At 41.1% G+C, this 18760-nt stretch overlaps 1 protein-coding gene across 1 annotated transcript in view; it reads right to left on the reverse strand.

Moving 5' to 3' along the window:
• The window catches only part of LOC101342334 (zinc finger protein 709-like), a 129606-nt gene extending 111574 nt beyond the window's left edge, over nucleotides 1-18032 (reverse strand). Inside the window, 3 exon segments of the mRNA XM_023733321.1 lie at nucleotides 11674-11899; nucleotides 12044-12078; nucleotides 17816-18032. Coding sequence (XP_023589089.1) covers nucleotides 11674-11899; nucleotides 12044-12066 — 249 coding nt within the window. The 5' untranslated portion in view covers nucleotides 12067-12078; nucleotides 17816-18032.
• Nucleotides 18033-18760: the final 728 nt, after the last annotated feature.

The raw sequence follows: 18760 nt of genomic DNA on the forward strand, positions 1-18760 counted from the left end.
TTACCCAGCATTTAATCAAGAAAGTATACCAAATTCTCTATCTCTTCCAGAAAACCGAAGCAAATACTTGCAAACTAATTTTATCAGGCTAGTATCACACAAATACCAAAACCAGGCAGATATTAAAGTATTACAAAAAAGAAAAACTACAGACCAATATCTCTCATGAACACAGATATAAAACTTCCCAACAAAATATTAGGAAATTTAATCCCACAATGTATAACAAGAACTATAAGCCATGACCATGTGGAATTTATTCTATGCATGGAAGACTGGTTCAACACTGGAAAATCAATTGATGAAATTGACCACATCAACAGGCTAAGCAAGAAAAATCATATGAACATATCAATAGATGCAGAGAAGGGACCTGACAAAATCCAACACCCATTCAGAATAAAAATTCTCAGCAAACTAGGAAAAAAAAGAAATGTCCTCAACTTGATAAAGAACATTTACAAAAAAACCTACAGTTAACATCATAATCATCGGCAAGAAACTAGATGCTTTCCTGCCAAGACTGGGAACAAGGCAAGATCTTCCCACTCACCAATCCTCTACAACATTGTACAGGCATACCTCATTTTATTGCGCTTCGTTTTACTGCATTCACAGGTATTGTTTTTCACAAATTGAAGGTTTGTGGCAATCCTGCGTTGAGCAAGTCTATCGGTGCCATTTTTCCAACAGCATGTGCTCACCTCATGTCTCTGTGTCACATTTTAGCAATTCTCAAAATATTAGTAATTCTTGAAATATTTCAAACTTTTTCTTTATTATTATATCTGTTACGGTGATCTGGGATCAGTGATCTTTGACGTTACCATTGTAATTGTTTTGGGGTGCCACAAACTGCGCCCACATAAGACAGTGAACTTAATCGATAAATGTGTGTCTTCTGACTGCGCCACCAACCAGCCATTCCCCCATCTCTCTCTGGGGCCTCCCTATTCCGAGACACAATATTGAAATTAGGCCAATTAACAATCCTACAATGACTTTAAGTTTTCAAGTGAAAAGAAGAGTTGCACATCTCTCGCTTTAAATGAAAAGCTAGAAATGATTGAGGTTAGTAAGGAAGGCATGCCAAAAGAAATAGGCCAAAAGCCAGGCCTCTTTCGCCACACAGTTATCCAAGTTGTGAATGCAAAGGAAAAGTTCTTGAAGGAAATTAAAAGTGCTACTCCAGCGAACACATGAATGATAAGAAAGGAAAACAGCCTTATTGCTGATATGGAGAAAGTTTTAGTGGTCTGGAAAGACCAAATCAGCCACAACATTCCCTTAAGCCAAAGCCTAATCCAGAGCAAGGCCCTAACTCTCTTCAACTGTATGAAGGCTGAGAGAGATGAGGAGGATACAGAAAAAAAGTCTGAAGCTAGCAGAAGTTGGTTCATGAGGTTTAAGAAGTCATTTCCATAACATAAAAGTGCAAGGTGAAGCAGCAAGTGCTGATGTAGAAGCTGCAGCAGGTTATCCAGAAGATCTAGCTAAGACAATTGATAAAGGTGGTTACATTAAACAACAGATTTTCAATGTACATGAAGTACCCTCGTATTGGAAAACAATGCCATCTAGGACTTTCATAGCTACAGAGAAAAAGTCAATCCCTGGCTTCAAAGTTTCAAAAGACAGGCTGACTCTCTTGTTAGGGGCTAATCCAGCTAGTGACTTTAACTTGAAGCAAATGCTCATTTACCATTCCAAAAATCCTAGGGTCCTTAAGAATTATGCTAAATCTACTCCACCTGTGCTCTATAAATGGAACAAAGCCTGGATGACAGCACATCTACTTACAACACGGTTTAATGAATGTTTTAAGCCCACTGTTAAGACGTACTGCTCAGAAAAAAAGATTCCTTTCAAATACAATATACCAGGTCACCCAAGAGCTCTGATAGAGATGTACAAGAAGACTAATGTTGTTTTCATAACAAAACATCTCCCACGCGTCTTAGTCACTTTGTCAAACTGTAGTGGCTTACATATTGCTCTGATGCTGGAAGCTATGCCACCAGTATTTCAAATACCAGCAGAGTCACCCATGGTGGACAGGTTTCAGCTGAGCTTCCAGACTAAGACACAAAGAAGGGCCTGGCAGTCTACTCTGAAAAAAATTAGCCAGTGAAAACCTCATGAATAGCAGAACATTATCTGATATAGTGCCAGAAGATGAGCCCCTCAGGTTGGAAGGCAATCAAAAGACTGGGAAACAGCCACCTCCTCAAAATAGAGCTGACTTTAATGATGTGGAGGGAATCAAGCTTTCGGGACCTTCATTTGCTTATGTGGTACGATTTAAAATGAGAAGAAAGCTGAAAACAGCCATTAATTACAGGAACATGGAATGTATGAAGTATGAATATGGAAAAATTAGAAGATATCAAAAATGAAATGGAATGTATAAACATCAATATCTTAAGCATTACTGAGCTGGAAAGGACTGGTATTGGCCGTTTTGAATCGGATCATCATATAGTCTACTATGCAAAGAATGAAAAATTGAAAAGGAATATTGTTGCATTCATCATCAAAAAGAACATTTCAACATCTATCGTGAAGTACAGCACTGTCAGTAATAGGATAATATCCACACACTTACAAGGACGATCAGCTAATATGACTATTACTCAAATTTACCCATCAACCACTAAGGCCAAAGATGAATAAATTGAAGATTTTTACCAACCTCTGCAGTCTGAAATTCATCAAACATGCAACCAAGATGCATTGATAATTACTGGTGATTGGAATGCAAAAGTTGGAAACAAAGAAGACAGAACAGTAGTTGGAAAATAAGGCCTTAGTGAAAGAAATGAGGCCAGAAATTGCATGATAGAATTTTGCAAGACTAATGACTTCCTCATTGCAGATCCTTTTTTTTTTTTTACCAACACAAAAGGTGACTATATATGTGGACCTCCCCGGACAGAATACACAGGAATCAAATTGAATACATCCATGTAAATAAATGATGGAAAAGCTCAATACCATCATTCAGAACAAAGCGAGAGGCTGACTGTGGAACAGACCATCAGTTGCTTATATGCAAGTTCAAGTTAAACCTGAATAAAATTAGAACAAGTCCACGAGAGCCAAAGTATGACCTTGAGTATATTCCACCTGAATTTAAAGACCATCTCAAGAATTGATTTGACTCATTAAACACTAATGACTAAAGGCCAGATGAGTTGTGGAATGAAAGAGGTCATTAAAAAAATAAGAAAAAAAGAAAAGACAAAAATATTTACCTGTGTTTTATTGACTACGCAAAGGCATTGAACTGTGTGGATCATAACAAACTACAGATAACATGAGGAATGGGAATTCCAGAACATTTAACTGTGCTCATGCAGAACGGGTGGTCGACTTTTGAAAAGAATTAGCCAGTGAAAACCTTACAAATAGCTGCAGAACACTGTCTGATATAGTGCTGGAAGATGAGCCACTCAAGTTAGAAGGCACTTAAAACATGACTGGGAAAAAGCTGCCTAATAGAGTCGACCTTAATCGTGTGGATGATGTCAAGCTTCCGAGACCTTCATTTGCTGATGTGGCACGACTCAAAATGAGAAGTAACAGTTGCAAACATCTGTTAATAATTGAAACATGGAATGTATGAAGTATGAATCTAGGAAAATTGGAAATCGTCAAAAATGAAACGGAACGCATAAACATCAATATCCTAGGCATTAGTGAGCTGAAATGGACTGGTATTAGCCATTTTGAATTGGACAATCGTATGATCTACTATGCTAGGAATAACAGGATGAAAAGAAATGACATTTCGTTCATTATCAAAACAAACATTTCAAGATCTATCCTGAAATCACAATGCTGTCAGTAATAGGATAATATCAATACACCTACAAGGAAGACAAATTAACACAACTATTGTTGAAACTTACACACAAACCACTAAGGCCAAAGATGAAGAAGCTGAAGATTTTTATCAACTTCTGCAGTCTGAAATTGAACATTCAATCAGGATGCATTGATAATTACTGGTGATTGTAATGCAAAAGTTGGAAACAAAAAAGGATTGGTAGTTGGAAAATATAACACTGCTGACAGAAACGATGCTGGAAATTGCATAACAGAATTTTGTATGACCAATGACTTCTTCAATGCAAATACCTTTTTCCAACAAAATAAACGGCAACTATACAAGTGGACCTCGCCAGATGGAAAACACAGGAATCAAATCGACTACCTTTGTGGAAAGAGACTATGGAAAAGTTCAGTATCATCAGTCAGAACAAGGCCAGGAGCCAACTGCGGAACAGACCATAAATTGCTCACATGCAACTTCAAGTTAAGTTGAGGCCTAAGAAAATTAGAACAAGTCCACAAAATCCAAAGTACGACCTTGAATATATTCCACCTGAATTTAGAGAACATCTCAAGAATAGATCTGACGCGTGAACACTAACAACCGAGGACCAGATGAGCTGTGCTTATGTATGATATCAAGGGTATCATACATGAAAAAAGCAAGAGGACATTAAAAAGAATGAAAAGACCAAAACGGATGTCAGAAGAGACTCTGAAACTTGCTCCTGAACGTAGAGTAGCTAAAGTGAAAGGAAGAAATGATGAAGCAAAGAGCTAGACAGAAGATTTCAATGGGTGGCTCGAGAAGACAAAAGTATTATAACTACACGTGCAAAGACCTGGAGATAGAAAATCAAAAGGAAATAACACGCTTGGCATTTCTCAAGCTGAAAGAACTGAAGAAAAAAATTCAAGCCTCGAGTTGCAGTACTGAAGGATTCTATGGGGAAAACATTAAACAACGCAGGAAGCATCAAAAGAAGATAGAAAGAATACACAGAGTCACTATTACCAAAAAGAATCGGTCAATGTTCAACTATTTCAGAACACAGCATACGATCAGGAACCAATGGTACTGAAAAAAAAAAAAAAAAACCAAGCTGCACTGAAGGCAGTGGCAAAAAACAAGACTCCAGAAATTGACGGAATACCAATTGAAATGTTTCAACACACAGATGCAGCACTGGAAGTGCTCACTCGTCTATGTCAAGAAATTTGGAAGACAGCTACCTGGCCAACTGACTGGAAGGTACACATAATTATGCCTATTCCAAAGAAAGATGATCCAACAGAATGCAGAAATAATCCAACAATATCATTAATATCACACCCAAGTAAAAATACCAATTATGTTAATGAAAGCAAAGAATACCAGGAAGATGTTTACCTGTGTTTTATTGACTATACAAAGGCATTCGACTGTGTGGATTATAACATATTATGGATAACAATGCGAAGAATGCGAATCCCAGAACACTTAATCAAGCTCATGAGGAACCTGTACATAGACCAAGAGGCAGTCATTCAAACAGAACAAGGGGATACTGCGTGGTTTAAAGTCAGGAAAGGTGTGCGTCAGGATTATATCCTTTCACTATATCTATTCAATCTGTATGCTAAGCAAATGAGTCAAGAAGCTGGACTCTATGAAGAACAGGTGGAACTTGTACATGGACCAAGAGGTAGTCGTTTGAACAGAACATGGGGATACTGCGTAGTTTAAAATCAGGAAAGGTGTGTGTCAGGGTTGTATCCTTTCACCATACGTATTTAATCTGTATGTTTTTGTTGTTGTTAGGTGCCGTCGAGTTGGTTCTGACTCACAGTGCCCCTAAGTACAACAGAACAAAGCACTGCCCGGTTCTGCGCCATCCTTGCAATCGTTGTTATGCTTGAGCCCCTTGTTGCAGCCACTATGTCAATCCACCTCATCGAGGGTCTTCCTCTTTTTTTATGACCCTCTACTTCACCAACCATGATGTCCTTCAGGGACTGGTCCCTCCTGATAGCATGGCCAAAGTATGTGAGACGAAGTCTCGCCATCGTCGCTTCTAATGAGCATTCTAGCTATACTTCTCCCAAGACAGATTTGTTTGTTCTTTTGGCAGTCCACGGCATATTCAATATTCTTCTCTAACACCGTAATTCAAAAGCATCAATTCTTCTTCGGTCTTCCTTATTCATTGCTCAGCTTTCACATGCATATGAGGCGACTGAAAACATCATGGCTTGGGTCAGGCCCACCTTTGTCCTTAAAGTGACATCTTTGCTTTTCAACACTTTAAAGAGGTCTTTTGCAGATTTTCAGAATGCAATGTGTAGTCTGATTTTTTGTCTGCTGCTTCCATGGGCGTTGATTGTGGATCCAAGTAAAATGAAATCCTTTACAACTTCAAACTTTTCTCCATTTATCATGATGTTGCTTACTGGTCTAGTTGTGAGGACTTTTGTTTCCTTTATGTTGAGGGGTAATCCATACTGAAGGCTGTAGTCTTTGATCTTCATCAGTAAGTACTTCAAGTCCTCCTCGCTTTCAGCAAGCAAGGTTGTGACCTTTGCATAACACACGTTAATGAGTCTTTCTCCAATCCTCACGCACCATTCTTCTTCGTATAGTATACTGAATATACCATGGACTGCCAAAAGGACGAACAAATCTGTCTTGGAAAAAGTATAGCCAGAATGCTCCTTAGAAGTAAGGATGGCAAGACTTTGTCTCAGACTTTGGACAAGTTATCAGGAGGGACCAGTCCCTGGAGAAGAACATCATGCTTTGTAAAGCAGACGGTTAGCAAAAAAGAGACTGGCTGACACAGTGGCTACAACAATGGGCTCAAGCATAACAACGATTCTGAGGATGGTGCAGAATTGGGCAGTGTTTCATGCTGTTGTACATAGGGTTGCTGTGACTCGGAACTGACTCGACAGCACCTAACAACAATGAAAAAATTATAAAACATTATTACATGACATCCGAATGCACTGAAGGAAATGAAAAGGTAGAGCATACTCTTAGAAAACTCTTCTCCCCAGATATATCGCTATTTTCAATGCACTGCGCTAAAATTCCAAGCAATTTAATTCCTTTTTAGAAATTAAAAAAATTACAAACGTATTTGGAAGGGCAAGTGTCCATGAATAGCCAACATGTTCTAAGGAAAAAGGCATGGGGCTTCTCCAAATACATCATATATATATACTTTCACACGTTTATTTTATAAGGAAAGCTATAGTATATTACACAGTGCAGTATCAGTATAAACTAAGAAAAAAACCAAACTCACTGCCGTCAAGTCGATTCCGACTCACAGTGATCCTGTAAAACAGAGCAGAACTGCCCCATAGGATTTCCAAGAAGCGGCTGGTGATTCGAACTGCCAACTTTTTGGCTAGCAGCCTGAACTTACCAGTACCGGAATACGCAAATAGATCAATGGGAAAAAACAAACAGCCCTGGAAAATGCCCACCAATCTATACAAAGTTGATTCATGACACAGCAAGCAATGCAGGGCAGTAACAGAAAGCACAAGTACTTCAAAAAGTAGGGAAGGGTCAACTAAATGGAATCCCTCAGTGGCACAAAGGGTTAAGTGCTCTGCTACTACCTGAAAGGTTGGTGGTTTGAGTTCACCCACAGGCATGTCTGAAGAAAGGTCTAAAGATCTACTTCCAAAAAATCAGTCACCGAAAACCATAGCGTGTGCAGTTCTACTCGGAAACACGTCACCATGACTCAGAATCGACTCTATGGCAACTAGCTTTTTTAAAAAAATCAACTAATGATATAATTGGAATAATTAACCTATTCTCAAGTACTCCATATTTAAAAAATCAACTCCAGGTAGATTAGTTTTAAATACTAAAAAGTAAAATTATAATACTTTTCCAAGTTATAAGCAAATGATCTTATGACATCAGAATAGAGGAAAACTTCTTAAGAGAAAGACATAAGGGAAGACCGACCAATTCAACTATATCAAAATTTACAACTATTTATCAAAGGGCAGGGAAAATCAGTGAAAAGGTAAGTTACATACTAGAAGAAAAATTTTCAAAGTTTGTAAAGAAGATCTAAAAGTCATAGAAATATAAATTAACGGGGAAAATATGCACAGCCTTGTCAGTAGTGGAATACTATAATTACAAAATAAAATCAAAAACACCATTTCACCCTCTTTACAAGGGCAAAAATTAGATAAGCAGATGGAAGAAATAATATACATATGTATACTTTACAGGAGGAAGAAGTTGTAAACTGCATTAGTGTTGTCACGTGCTGTCGAGTCGGTTCCGACTCATAGCGACCCTACGTACAACAGAATGAAACACTGTCCAGTCCTGAGCCATTCTCACAATCATTGTTAAGCTTGAGCCCACTGTTGCAGCCACTGCTGTTGTCAATCCATACCCTTGAGGGTATTCCTTTTTTTTGCTGATCATCTATTTTACCAACCATGATGTCCTTCTCCAAGGACTGGTCCCTATTGATAACCTGTCCAACGTAAGTGAAACAAAGTCTTACCAAGCTGGCTTCCAAGGAGCATTCTGTCTGTATTTCTTCCAAGACAGACTTGTTCGTTCTGGCAGTCCATGGTATATTCAATATTCTTTGCCAACACTATAATTCAAAGACATCAATTCTTCTTTGGTCTTCCTTATTCATTGTCCAGCTTTCATATGCATATATGAAGCAACTGAAAACACCAAGGCTTGGGTTAGGTGCATCTTAGTCCTTAAAGTGACGTCTTTGCTTTTTAACACTTTAAAGAGGTCTTTTGCAGTATATTAGCCCAATGCAATGCATCAGTATTTCCTAGTAAGTTTGAACATGGCTATGGTCTACAACACAGCCGTTTTCCCTCACTGCAGAATTATTGTGCAGGAGCACATGGAGCCTGGGAAGAGAATGAACAGAAGAGCAGCAATACTCACAAGGGCAAAATTACACTTGAATCACCCAAATGCTGACGCTCTACACTGGCTAGGTAGATTGTGGCCTGTTCATACCATGGGAACATACACAGGCACATGGGTGGACTAAAGCTATAGATACCAACATGTATGAAATTCAACAGCATCCTAGGGAAACAAGTCACTGAAGAACCCAGATACAGTAATAACTGAATTCACAGAAAGCCCATAAAGAGGCAAAACTAAACAAAACAGAATTGATGGATTAAGACTTGGGCGATAAAACCCCGAGAACATGGCCCCTGGACACGCTTTTAACTCTGTACTGAAGTCACTCCTGAGGTTCACCCTTCAGCCAAAGATTAGACAGGCCTATAAAACAAAACGAGACTAACTGGGCACACCAGCCCAGGGGCAAGGACGAAAAGGCAGGAGGGGACAGGAAAGCTGGTAATGGGGAACCCAAGCTTGAGAAGGGGAAGTGTTGATATGTCTGGGGTTGGCAACCAGTGTCACAAAACGATATGTGCATTGTTTAATGAGAAATGAATTTGCTCTGTAAACCTTCATCTAAAGCACAATAGAAAAAAAAGGACTTGAGTGGCAAGGCTATAATAATAGCAATGATATTGGTTAATAGTCATAACTTCTAAATACACAGAGCAACAATTTCCAGGCAGGAGGTGATGAGATCAGGGTGGGACACGCAGGGAGACCATAAAAACTGACCAAGGTCTATTTATTATCAGCAACTCAGATTACTATTTAGATTCTATAGGAGAAGTTTATACACTGCTTATTTATGATACAGTTGACAATAGAAAGTTCAAAGTATTATTTAAAACACAAAAGAAATGTAATTTTCATAAATTAATTATATAAAGCCATGTGAAAACTCCTTCCTCTTGATTTTACTTACCTTAGTTCAAAAAAGCTTTTATACCTAAACTATTGCTAACCGGATCTTAGAAATTTACATTTATATTCACTAGAACTAGCACCATAAAAGCAAAACAATGGCCACAATCCAAGCGTCCATTCATGGCGATACAGTTAAAAACAACAACAAAAAAACTAAGGTCAATCGTATGTAGTATTCTGGAGTTACAGAAGAATTGAGATCTAAGCTCTCTATGCATTGTTATAACAGCCCTGGTGGCACAGTGCTTAAAGCGTTCAGTTGCTAACCGAAAGTTCGGAGGTTCAAACTACCAGCAGCTCCGAGGGAAAAAGCTGTGGTAGTCTGCTCTGAAAACCCTATGGGGCCATTCTACTCTGTCCTATAGGATTGCTATGAGTCAGAATTGACTCAATGGCAACTTGGTTTTGTTTTTATATATTGTTTCAAAAGATCACCAGAATGATCATTCATTAAAAGTGTAAATTCCATGCTATCTTTTGCGTAACGAGGAGAAATAAAAAATGTCTATTTCTATTTGCTTGCTTCGACATAAACACTAGCAAGATGCTTCAGAAAGTAATAAAGTTGGTTATTTACAGGAAGCTGGGAGAAAAGAGATGGACTGAATGAAGACAAGTCTTCAGAAAGTATACTTTTCAAGCTCATATTGAGTTTTGAAGTTTGGAGGTATTATTCATTGGAAAAAACATAATTTCAGTAAACTACATGTACTTTTAAACATCATATAAGTCAAATGAGACATTAAGTGGTTTTACTAGAAATTCATGTTGTAATAATAAAACTATTTAAAATTTAATTTAACACCTGTTATTAAATGGTCTAGTATACTTCTGCAAATCACAAAAGTATAAATTAGAGATCTCTTTTGAAACCCAGTAACCAGGGACATCAGAGTCTATACATCCATTCTATCTTAGACAGGAAAATGTCTCTAAAATCGCTGAAATATGTAACACATCAGAGGTTCTGGTATGACTTGTTAAGTGTAATAGGACTCTGTAACAATCTTGTCAAGATTTAAGTAGGCTTAAGCGTAAGTTTTACCTCAGTTAAAACAGGCATTCCTCTGAGTTTGAAAAGTTTACATTCATTAAGTTGAAAACTTCTCAGCAGAAACACACCAAATGATCTAGAAATTTTCCTCCAATGGCAACTGTAAACGCAAGAACTTAAATACACGCATCTCACACGTTGAGCATCTCTGGCAAAAGAGAACACTTTAATTTTAGATTCTAATTCAAGACTATGGAGAAGTCAACAACTATAGGATTAAATACCAGCTCCAGGCACAGATGGGAGGACAAGGACCTAGAATGGGGATTCATGCTTTCCACACACCTGAGAGCCTCAAGGCAAAAGCATTCCCCACTGGGGGGAAAACGGATCTGAAGACCCCACACAGGATCCAGCTGGACTCACTGTTCCCATCTTTGGTGATGTCAGAAAATCAACATCACCCAGGATCCCATAAACAGTCAGGGTCTTCAGCTATGAACTCTGCCCCCTTTTCTAACCCATAACACAGTGTGTGATGGGAAACTTAGATTGAGAACTACACAGAAAATGCTCCAGTGCCTGGGGGAAGTCAGGAAAACTGTTCACAGAGATGGGACAAGCATGGCTCTGGAGGGCAAGGCTCAGCCTCCACAGCCAGACCTCCTCCATCTTCATGTTCTGGTCAGGAGACTCTGTCATACAACACAGAGCACCAAGGCCCAGGGTGGGGATTTAACACCCCATGGTGCCAGCTCTGAGAGTCACATAAGCAAGGTAACCCCGGGCATCCAAATCTTGAAAAGTCATATATGTGTAGAGGAAGGGCCCAGTGACAGTGGAGCAGGGCCTCAGGATGCCTCCCAGGGCTCAGTCCCTTGGCCTCCTCTGCCACCTTTTGTCTTCACTGAGGAACCACGGTCCCACAACACACAGCTTGTCCCCCAATAATTCATATCCAGCCTCACCCACATACTGAAAGAATAACCCAGTTCTCTGCAGAGCTCACCATTTCCTTCTCCAGCCTCCAGAAGTCTAAGAGAATGTCGTCTCTGAGCCCAAGAAGCCACGTCAGGTAGAGGCATGGGAGTGGAAGCAGAGCACTGGGCAGTTTGGAAGCAGATGAATGTTTGCTCCACACACCAGTGAGAGCTGTTGAAATCCTTACTTGTGGTTTATGGATGTGCAAGATGGTTGCCCTAGGTCCCCAGTTCTCCCTGCACCACACCTGAGACCTGAAATGGAAGAAGGATGGGGGAAACGGTGTTGAGGAAGCAGGGAGTGACAGGTTTCTGGCTTCCTCCCAGGCTCAGGGCAATGGTCCACCCTGAGGCATTTGCACTGAAGGCAGAAGACGCTCCAGCCTGCAGACCACACACCTGCATTCTGCATGCAGCTCCATGGGCTCTTCTTTCTGGCAACAAGATCACAGATGGAAAAATTTACTTATCCCAGAGCATAAAAAGCAACCAGGCCTGGCCAGGCTGCAAAACTTGAACCTGACTTCCTCCTGGGAGTCAGGGTCCAATGCTGAAGTTGTGAGTTCACCTACGTAACTCTGTCCATTATAGGTCAACACACACACTGTTAGTGGATACTAACATGGGTGAATTTTCGGGAAAAACACACTTTTCAAGTTTCCTCAATGAACTCATCACGGTTCATTCATTTTTAATTATGTGCACTTAAAAGCCCTATACTGTTCTTTTTAAAAAAGTTTTCATTTCATTTCTAGCGGTGTAATATGAGATCAGTATTTTTCCTGTTACTTTTGCAATTAACATTTCCTTCTTCCACTTGTTTTTTATTTTTCCCTCTGTTCTCAAACCATGACACCACTCGTCCCTAAGCTTTTGAGAAATCAGGGAGGATTCCTGAACACCGTGTCTTTCAGCCTTATAATAAATCCATCAACAAATCAGAAAATGACAAAGTTTCCTCTAAGGAACCGTTTCCTGCCTGTTCCCACTTCTTTCCACCCTGCTTCCCTCCAAGCTGACTCCTATTCTTTTATTTCTTGGTCTCAGAGTCAATGCTCCCTCGCTCACATGATCTTCACACCAGTGCCTCCCCTTTAAGCATTAGCCTTCCTTTCATTATTTTCTCTAATAGCACTCACTAATTTTAATTCACGTCCTTATTTCTACACTAATCATTTCCACTATAAAGTAGGAGCTTGTTCAGTATGCAGATTTTCAACCTTCACCCCAGAATAGCTGAATCAAACTCTGCATTTTAACAAGATCCCAGGATTATCCAAGCTGACATCCAAGTATGAGAAGCATTCACTGATCTGTAGCCTGTGACTCAAGGAATGAACATTCTGTCAACAGATGCCTTTGAACCATCCACATGTACATTATATCACTGCACTATCTTCCTGATCCACAACCAATCTCCTTGTCTAGGCCTCCTCACAGTCCTCCTTAACTTGTTCATAACTAGCTCCTGTCTGAAGTCATTCAATCATGGTTGTCATTCCAAAATCTATTTGGATGTCAAAAGAGACTCTGAAACTTGCTCTTGAATGTCGAGTAGCTAAAGCAAATGGAAGAAATGAAGAAGTAGAAGAGCTGAACGGAAGATTTCAAAGAGGTAGCTCAAGAAAACAAAGTACTATAATGACATATGCAAAGACCTGGAGTTAGAAAACCAGAAGGGAAAAACATGCTCGGCATTTCTCAAGCTGAAAGAACTGAAGAAAAAATTCAAGCCTCAAGTTTGAATATTGAAGAATTCCATGAGGAAAATATTAAACAATGCAGGAGGCATCAAAAGAAGATGGAAGGAATACAGAGTCATTATACCAAAAAGAACTGGTCGACGTTCATCCATTTCAGGAGGCAGCATATGATCAGGAACCAATGGCACTGAAAGAAGAGGTCCAAAGTGCACTAAAGGCATTGGCAAAAAACAAGGCTCCAGCAATTGATGGAATATCAATTGAGATGTTTCAACAAATGGATGCAGCACTGGAGGTGCTCACTCATCTATGTCAAGAAATCTGGAAGACAGCTACCTGTCCAACTGACAGGAAGAGACCACATTTATGCCTATTCCAAAGAAAGGTGACCCAAACATATGAGAAATTATTGGACAATATCATTAATATCACACCCAAGTAAAATTTGGCTGAAGTTCATTCAAAAGCAGCTGCAGTAGTCCACCGACAGGCAACTGCCAGAAATTCAAGCTGGATTCAGAAGAGGACATGGAACAAGGGATATCACTGCTAATGTCAGATGGATCCTGGCTGAAAGCAGAGAATACCAGTAAGATGTCTACCTGTGTTTTATTGACTATGCAAAGGCATTTGACTGTGTGGATCATAACGAATTATGGGTAACACTGCAAAGAATGGGAATTCCAGAACACTTGTGCTCATGAAGAACCTGTACATAGATCAACAGGCAGTCATTCAAACAGAACAAGGGGATACCGAGTGGTTTAAAGTCAGGAAAGCTGTGAGTCAGGGTTGTATCCTTTCACCATACTTATTCAATCTGTATGCTGAGCAAATAATCTGAGAAGCTGGACTATATGAAGAACGGGGCTTCAGGATTTGGGGAAGACTTACTAACAACCTGCGATATGCAGATGACCCAACCTTGTTTGCTGAACGTGAACAGGACTTGAAGCACTTATTGATGAAGATCAAAGACTACAGTCTTCAGTATGGATTACACCTCACCTCAACATAACGAAAACAAAAATCCTCACAACTGGACCAATAAGCAACATCATGATAAACTGAGAAAAGACTGAAGTTGTCAAAGACTTCATTTTCCTTGGATCCACAATCAACACACATGGAAGCAGCAGTCAAGATACCAAACGACACACTGCATTGGGAAAGTCTGCTGCAAAAGATCTCTTTAAAGTGTTGAAAAGCAAAGATGTCACTTTGAAGACCAAGGAGCACCTGACCCAAGCCATGGTGTTTTCAATCACCTCATATGCCTGTGAAGGCTGACAATGAATATGGAGCACTGAAGAAGAATTGACGCCTTTGAATTACGGTGGTGGCACAGAATATATCATGGACTGCCAAAAAAATGAACAAATCTGCCCTTATATAAGTACAGCCAGAATGCTCCTTAGAAGCATGGATGGTGAGACTTTGTCTCACATACTTTGGACAGGAGGGCTCAATCTCTGGAGAAGGACATCATGCTTGGTAAAGTAGAGGGTCAGGGAAAAAGAGGAAGACCCTCAACGAGATGGACCGATACAGTGGCTATAACAATGAGCTTAATCATAACGATTGTGAGAATGGCACAGAACTAGGCAGTGTTTTGTTCTGTTGTAAGGAGGGTTGCTATGAGTTGGAACCGACTCGACAGCCGCTAACAACAACAGTAACAAGTAGCTGAGGAATAAACGTTTTAAAGATAACATGTTAATTAGACAGGATTAGACACAGTTATGCTAATGATGCAGGACTCAATCTACAAGATTATGTTGTATCTTGAGTCTATTTCTTTTGAGATATAAAGGACAGAATCGAGCAGAGAGGAGAACGATCTCAAACCACCAAGAAAGCGCCAGGAGTGAAGCACATCCTTTGGACCAGGAGTCCCTGCGTTGAGAAGCTCCTGGGTCAAAGAAAGATTGATGACAAGGATCTTCTCCCAGAACCAACTGAGATAGAAAGCCTTCCCCGGGAGCTGGCATCCTGAATTCAGGCTTCTAGTCCCCTATATTGTGAGAGAATAAATTTCTGTTTGTGAAAGGCATCTACTTGTGGTATTTCTGTTATAGCAGCACTAGAGAACTAAGATAGAATTTAGCGCAGGAAGAGTGGGCTATGTTCTAACAGATACTTAAAATGTGGAAGCAGTTTTGAAACTGTAAACGGGTAGACGCTGGAAGAGTTTTAAGGTGACTAACAGTAAGAGCCTAGATTGCCTTGAAGACACTGTTGGTGGAATTATGGACATCAAAGACAATTCTAGGGATGAATCAGAAGGAAATGAGGAGAACTGAAAGACCAGGGACGGCGCAGATGGCAAGAAGCAGCAGCAGAGAAATGGCAGCATCAGAACCAGGAGAGTTGGTGCCCTAAATTCAGACTTCTGGCTTCGTAGACTTTGAGAGAATAAACCTCTGTTTATTAAAGCCATCTACTTGTGGTATTTGTTACAGCAGCACTAGATAACCGAGACAGGTAGTTAATGCTTAAGAAGCACCAAGTTTCTGCTAAGGGAGATGGAAAAACTTAGAAACTAAGTGACGTCTGCACAACAAAGTGTAAGTAATTATGTTACGGAATTATACACGTAAAAATGGTTAAAATAAGAAAAGGTATTTTTATATATATTTTACCACACACACAAACATAGCATGAAAAGAGCTTACGCTAATGGCATTGGAGTTCCCAATAATTTCTCAAACAGAACACTTAAATGTAGACATTTTAAAGTTTCTCCATAGGGTTTTCAATGCTGTGACCTTTCGGAGGCAGATTGCCAGGCCTGTCTTCCAAGGCACATCTGGGTGGGTTCAAACTGCCAACCTTCCAGCTACTAACCTTCACCTTTACTGCCACACAGGGACTCCCTACTTGACTCTCTTACTTTGTAAAATAATTATTGCAAAAGATAAAGTACTTTTTGCAACACTGTAGTGTGGCTGACCCTCTAGGATCTGCTGAAGTATTCTGATTACTTTCATTACGTACATCTCCCATTTAGCCCTCACTCCTAATATTCATGGTTCTGACACTGGGAATCTGCACGGTTTTTGCTCCAAAAAGCCTTCCACCTTTTAATAAGTGTGGTTCATTGGTAACAAAAACTGGCTCAATCTCCGGCATCCAGTCCAGCACAGATGACACACACTGGGTGTGTGATCTCTACAAATCCCTCCTCGCCTCTCTGAAGCTTGTGCAGCAACATCACATTTTATATCAGACCAACTGGGACTAGCCGTATTGTTTCTCACACAATCATGATGGAAATTTCTGACTCACAGCCAAACAAATTCCTTGAAATATGCCTCTGACTAAATATTTTCCTCTGAAATTGGGATAAATAAGATCCTAAATGTATGCATTAGTTCCAACTCATGTTTTTGTATTCTTCATCTGTCTTCAATACCTATAACCATTAAACGAGGGGGGTATATTCCTCACCACAATCTTCACTTTTGTATGACCAGCAATACTCCACAAAAGTCCTGCCTGATGAAGCACAGAAAACAAGGAGCCGCCATGTTAGGCGGGGAAATTGTGATCAAGAATATTCTTGAAGTAAGAACAGACCTGAACTTCAGTTCAGACACTGCCACTTATGAGATATTTGTCCTTGGGCAAGCTATTTAATTTCTCTAAAACTATGACTTTTGTAAATCGCCACAAATACTCCCTACCTCACAGTGTTGTTTTGAGAATAAAATCAGATGCAGTATATAAAGTACTTAACACAGGGCCCAGCTCTTCTCAAACAGCTCAATACATGGTAAATATATACACGCCAAAATATACAGACGGAACTGCCAAAAAAACGAATAAATCTGTGTTGGAAGAAGTACAGCCAGAATTCTCCAAGGATGGCGAGACTACGTCTCCATACTTTGGACGCTGTCAGGTGGGACCAGTCCCTGGAGAAGGACATCACACTTGGTAAAGCAGAGGGTCATCGAAAAAGAGGAAGACCCTGAACGGGATGGACTGACACAGTGGCTGCAACAATGGGCTCAGGCAAAACAACGCCCGTGAGGATGGCGCAGGACCGGGCAGTGTTTCATTCTGTTGTCCACAGGGTCGCTGAGTCGGAACTGACTCCACGGCTCCTGATAACAACAACGTACACACAGGCCGGGGTGACTGAGGCCTGATGGGCAGCTCAGTGTGACTGCAGTGTGTGCGCTTCTGTGTGCAGGTGCGTGCGTGCGTGCGTGTGTGCGTTAGGGGGTGCCGGCATAAAAGGCCGAGGAGTCTGGCTGAGGCTGCCTTGTAAAAACAAGAAAAGAGAACACAGGCGAGCGCGGGGGGCGGCGGACTGGAGGTGGGAGCGGGATCTACACTCAGGCGAACGACCCCGGGCGTCCCCGAGACCCGTGACCCCCATTTCTCCCACGCTCCAAGGGGACGCTGACGCCGCTGCTCTGAGAAGCACACGTGTGCGCGGCGAGGACCCCCACGGTCTCACCTGTGAGCGCCCCGAGAGACACGGGTCCCCACCTCCTCGGCCTCCGGAAAGCAGCTGCGGCCGCGGGGCCGGGGTCGCGCAGGAAGCGGCGGCGGCGGCTCCCCGGCTGGAGGGAGTCCGGAGGCTCTGGGGGAGGAGAGACCCGGATCGCGAGGGGAGCGGGAGCAGCGCCCTCAGACCCGGGACAGGAGCCTGCGGGTCACCCGTTAATGGGGCCGTCTGACCGGCGACAGTGCTACACCGACCTCCCACCGGAGCACCACGGTGACGGATTGCGCCTGCCCATTCGAGGACACACTCTTCCGCTTCCGGTTTCGGGGATGCTTGGTGCCTCAGAGAGGGGGTTCCGTGCGCGAACCTAGAGGGCTCTAACTCGTGACCGTGGGGTGCAGTGGTTCCGCCTTGTATTTGGGGTCAGACCACGGCTGTCCTTATTTCCTCTGTAGAGAAAAGCCTAGTTTTCTTAAATCCGTATATGAACTGAAACGCGGATTTCAGTAACCAGAGATACCCTTGGGGAGCAGAGAAAGTTGGTATCTGCATATTTTGCCATTAAAAATTTTTTTTTTTTTACCATTTTCTTTAGAGAAAGAATTTCTTTGCTTCTCCTAAATATTTCCCCACCTTTAGGACTGTTAAGTCTCTAGTTTAGCTTCTGTTTCATGGTTTGTCAACTCTTACATATCAGGTATCTTTCCCTAGGAGCAGGGTACAGACTCTGCTACCCAGTCTGACCTCTCCTAGTGCTGAAGACCCTGGAGAGAGGAGTTTTCCAGGATGAGAGGCAGGAGGTACCGGTGGTTCTCAGGGCCGGTAGGTAAAAGGTGAAGGACCTTTAAAAAATGACAATTATAAACAGCGTTTACGTTTTTCTCATATATACACACAAGTAATGAAGTGAATAATGTGTACGAATCTTAAATGTACAACATGATGAATTTTTAG

Source organism: Trichechus manatus, unplaced genomic scaffold (genome assembly GCF_000243295.1).
Source record: "Trichechus manatus latirostris isolate Lorelei unplaced genomic scaffold, TriManLat1.0 scaffold00057, whole genome shotgun sequence".
NCBI classification, from domain to species: Eukaryota; Metazoa; Chordata; class Mammalia; order Sirenia; family Trichechidae; genus Trichechus; species Trichechus manatus.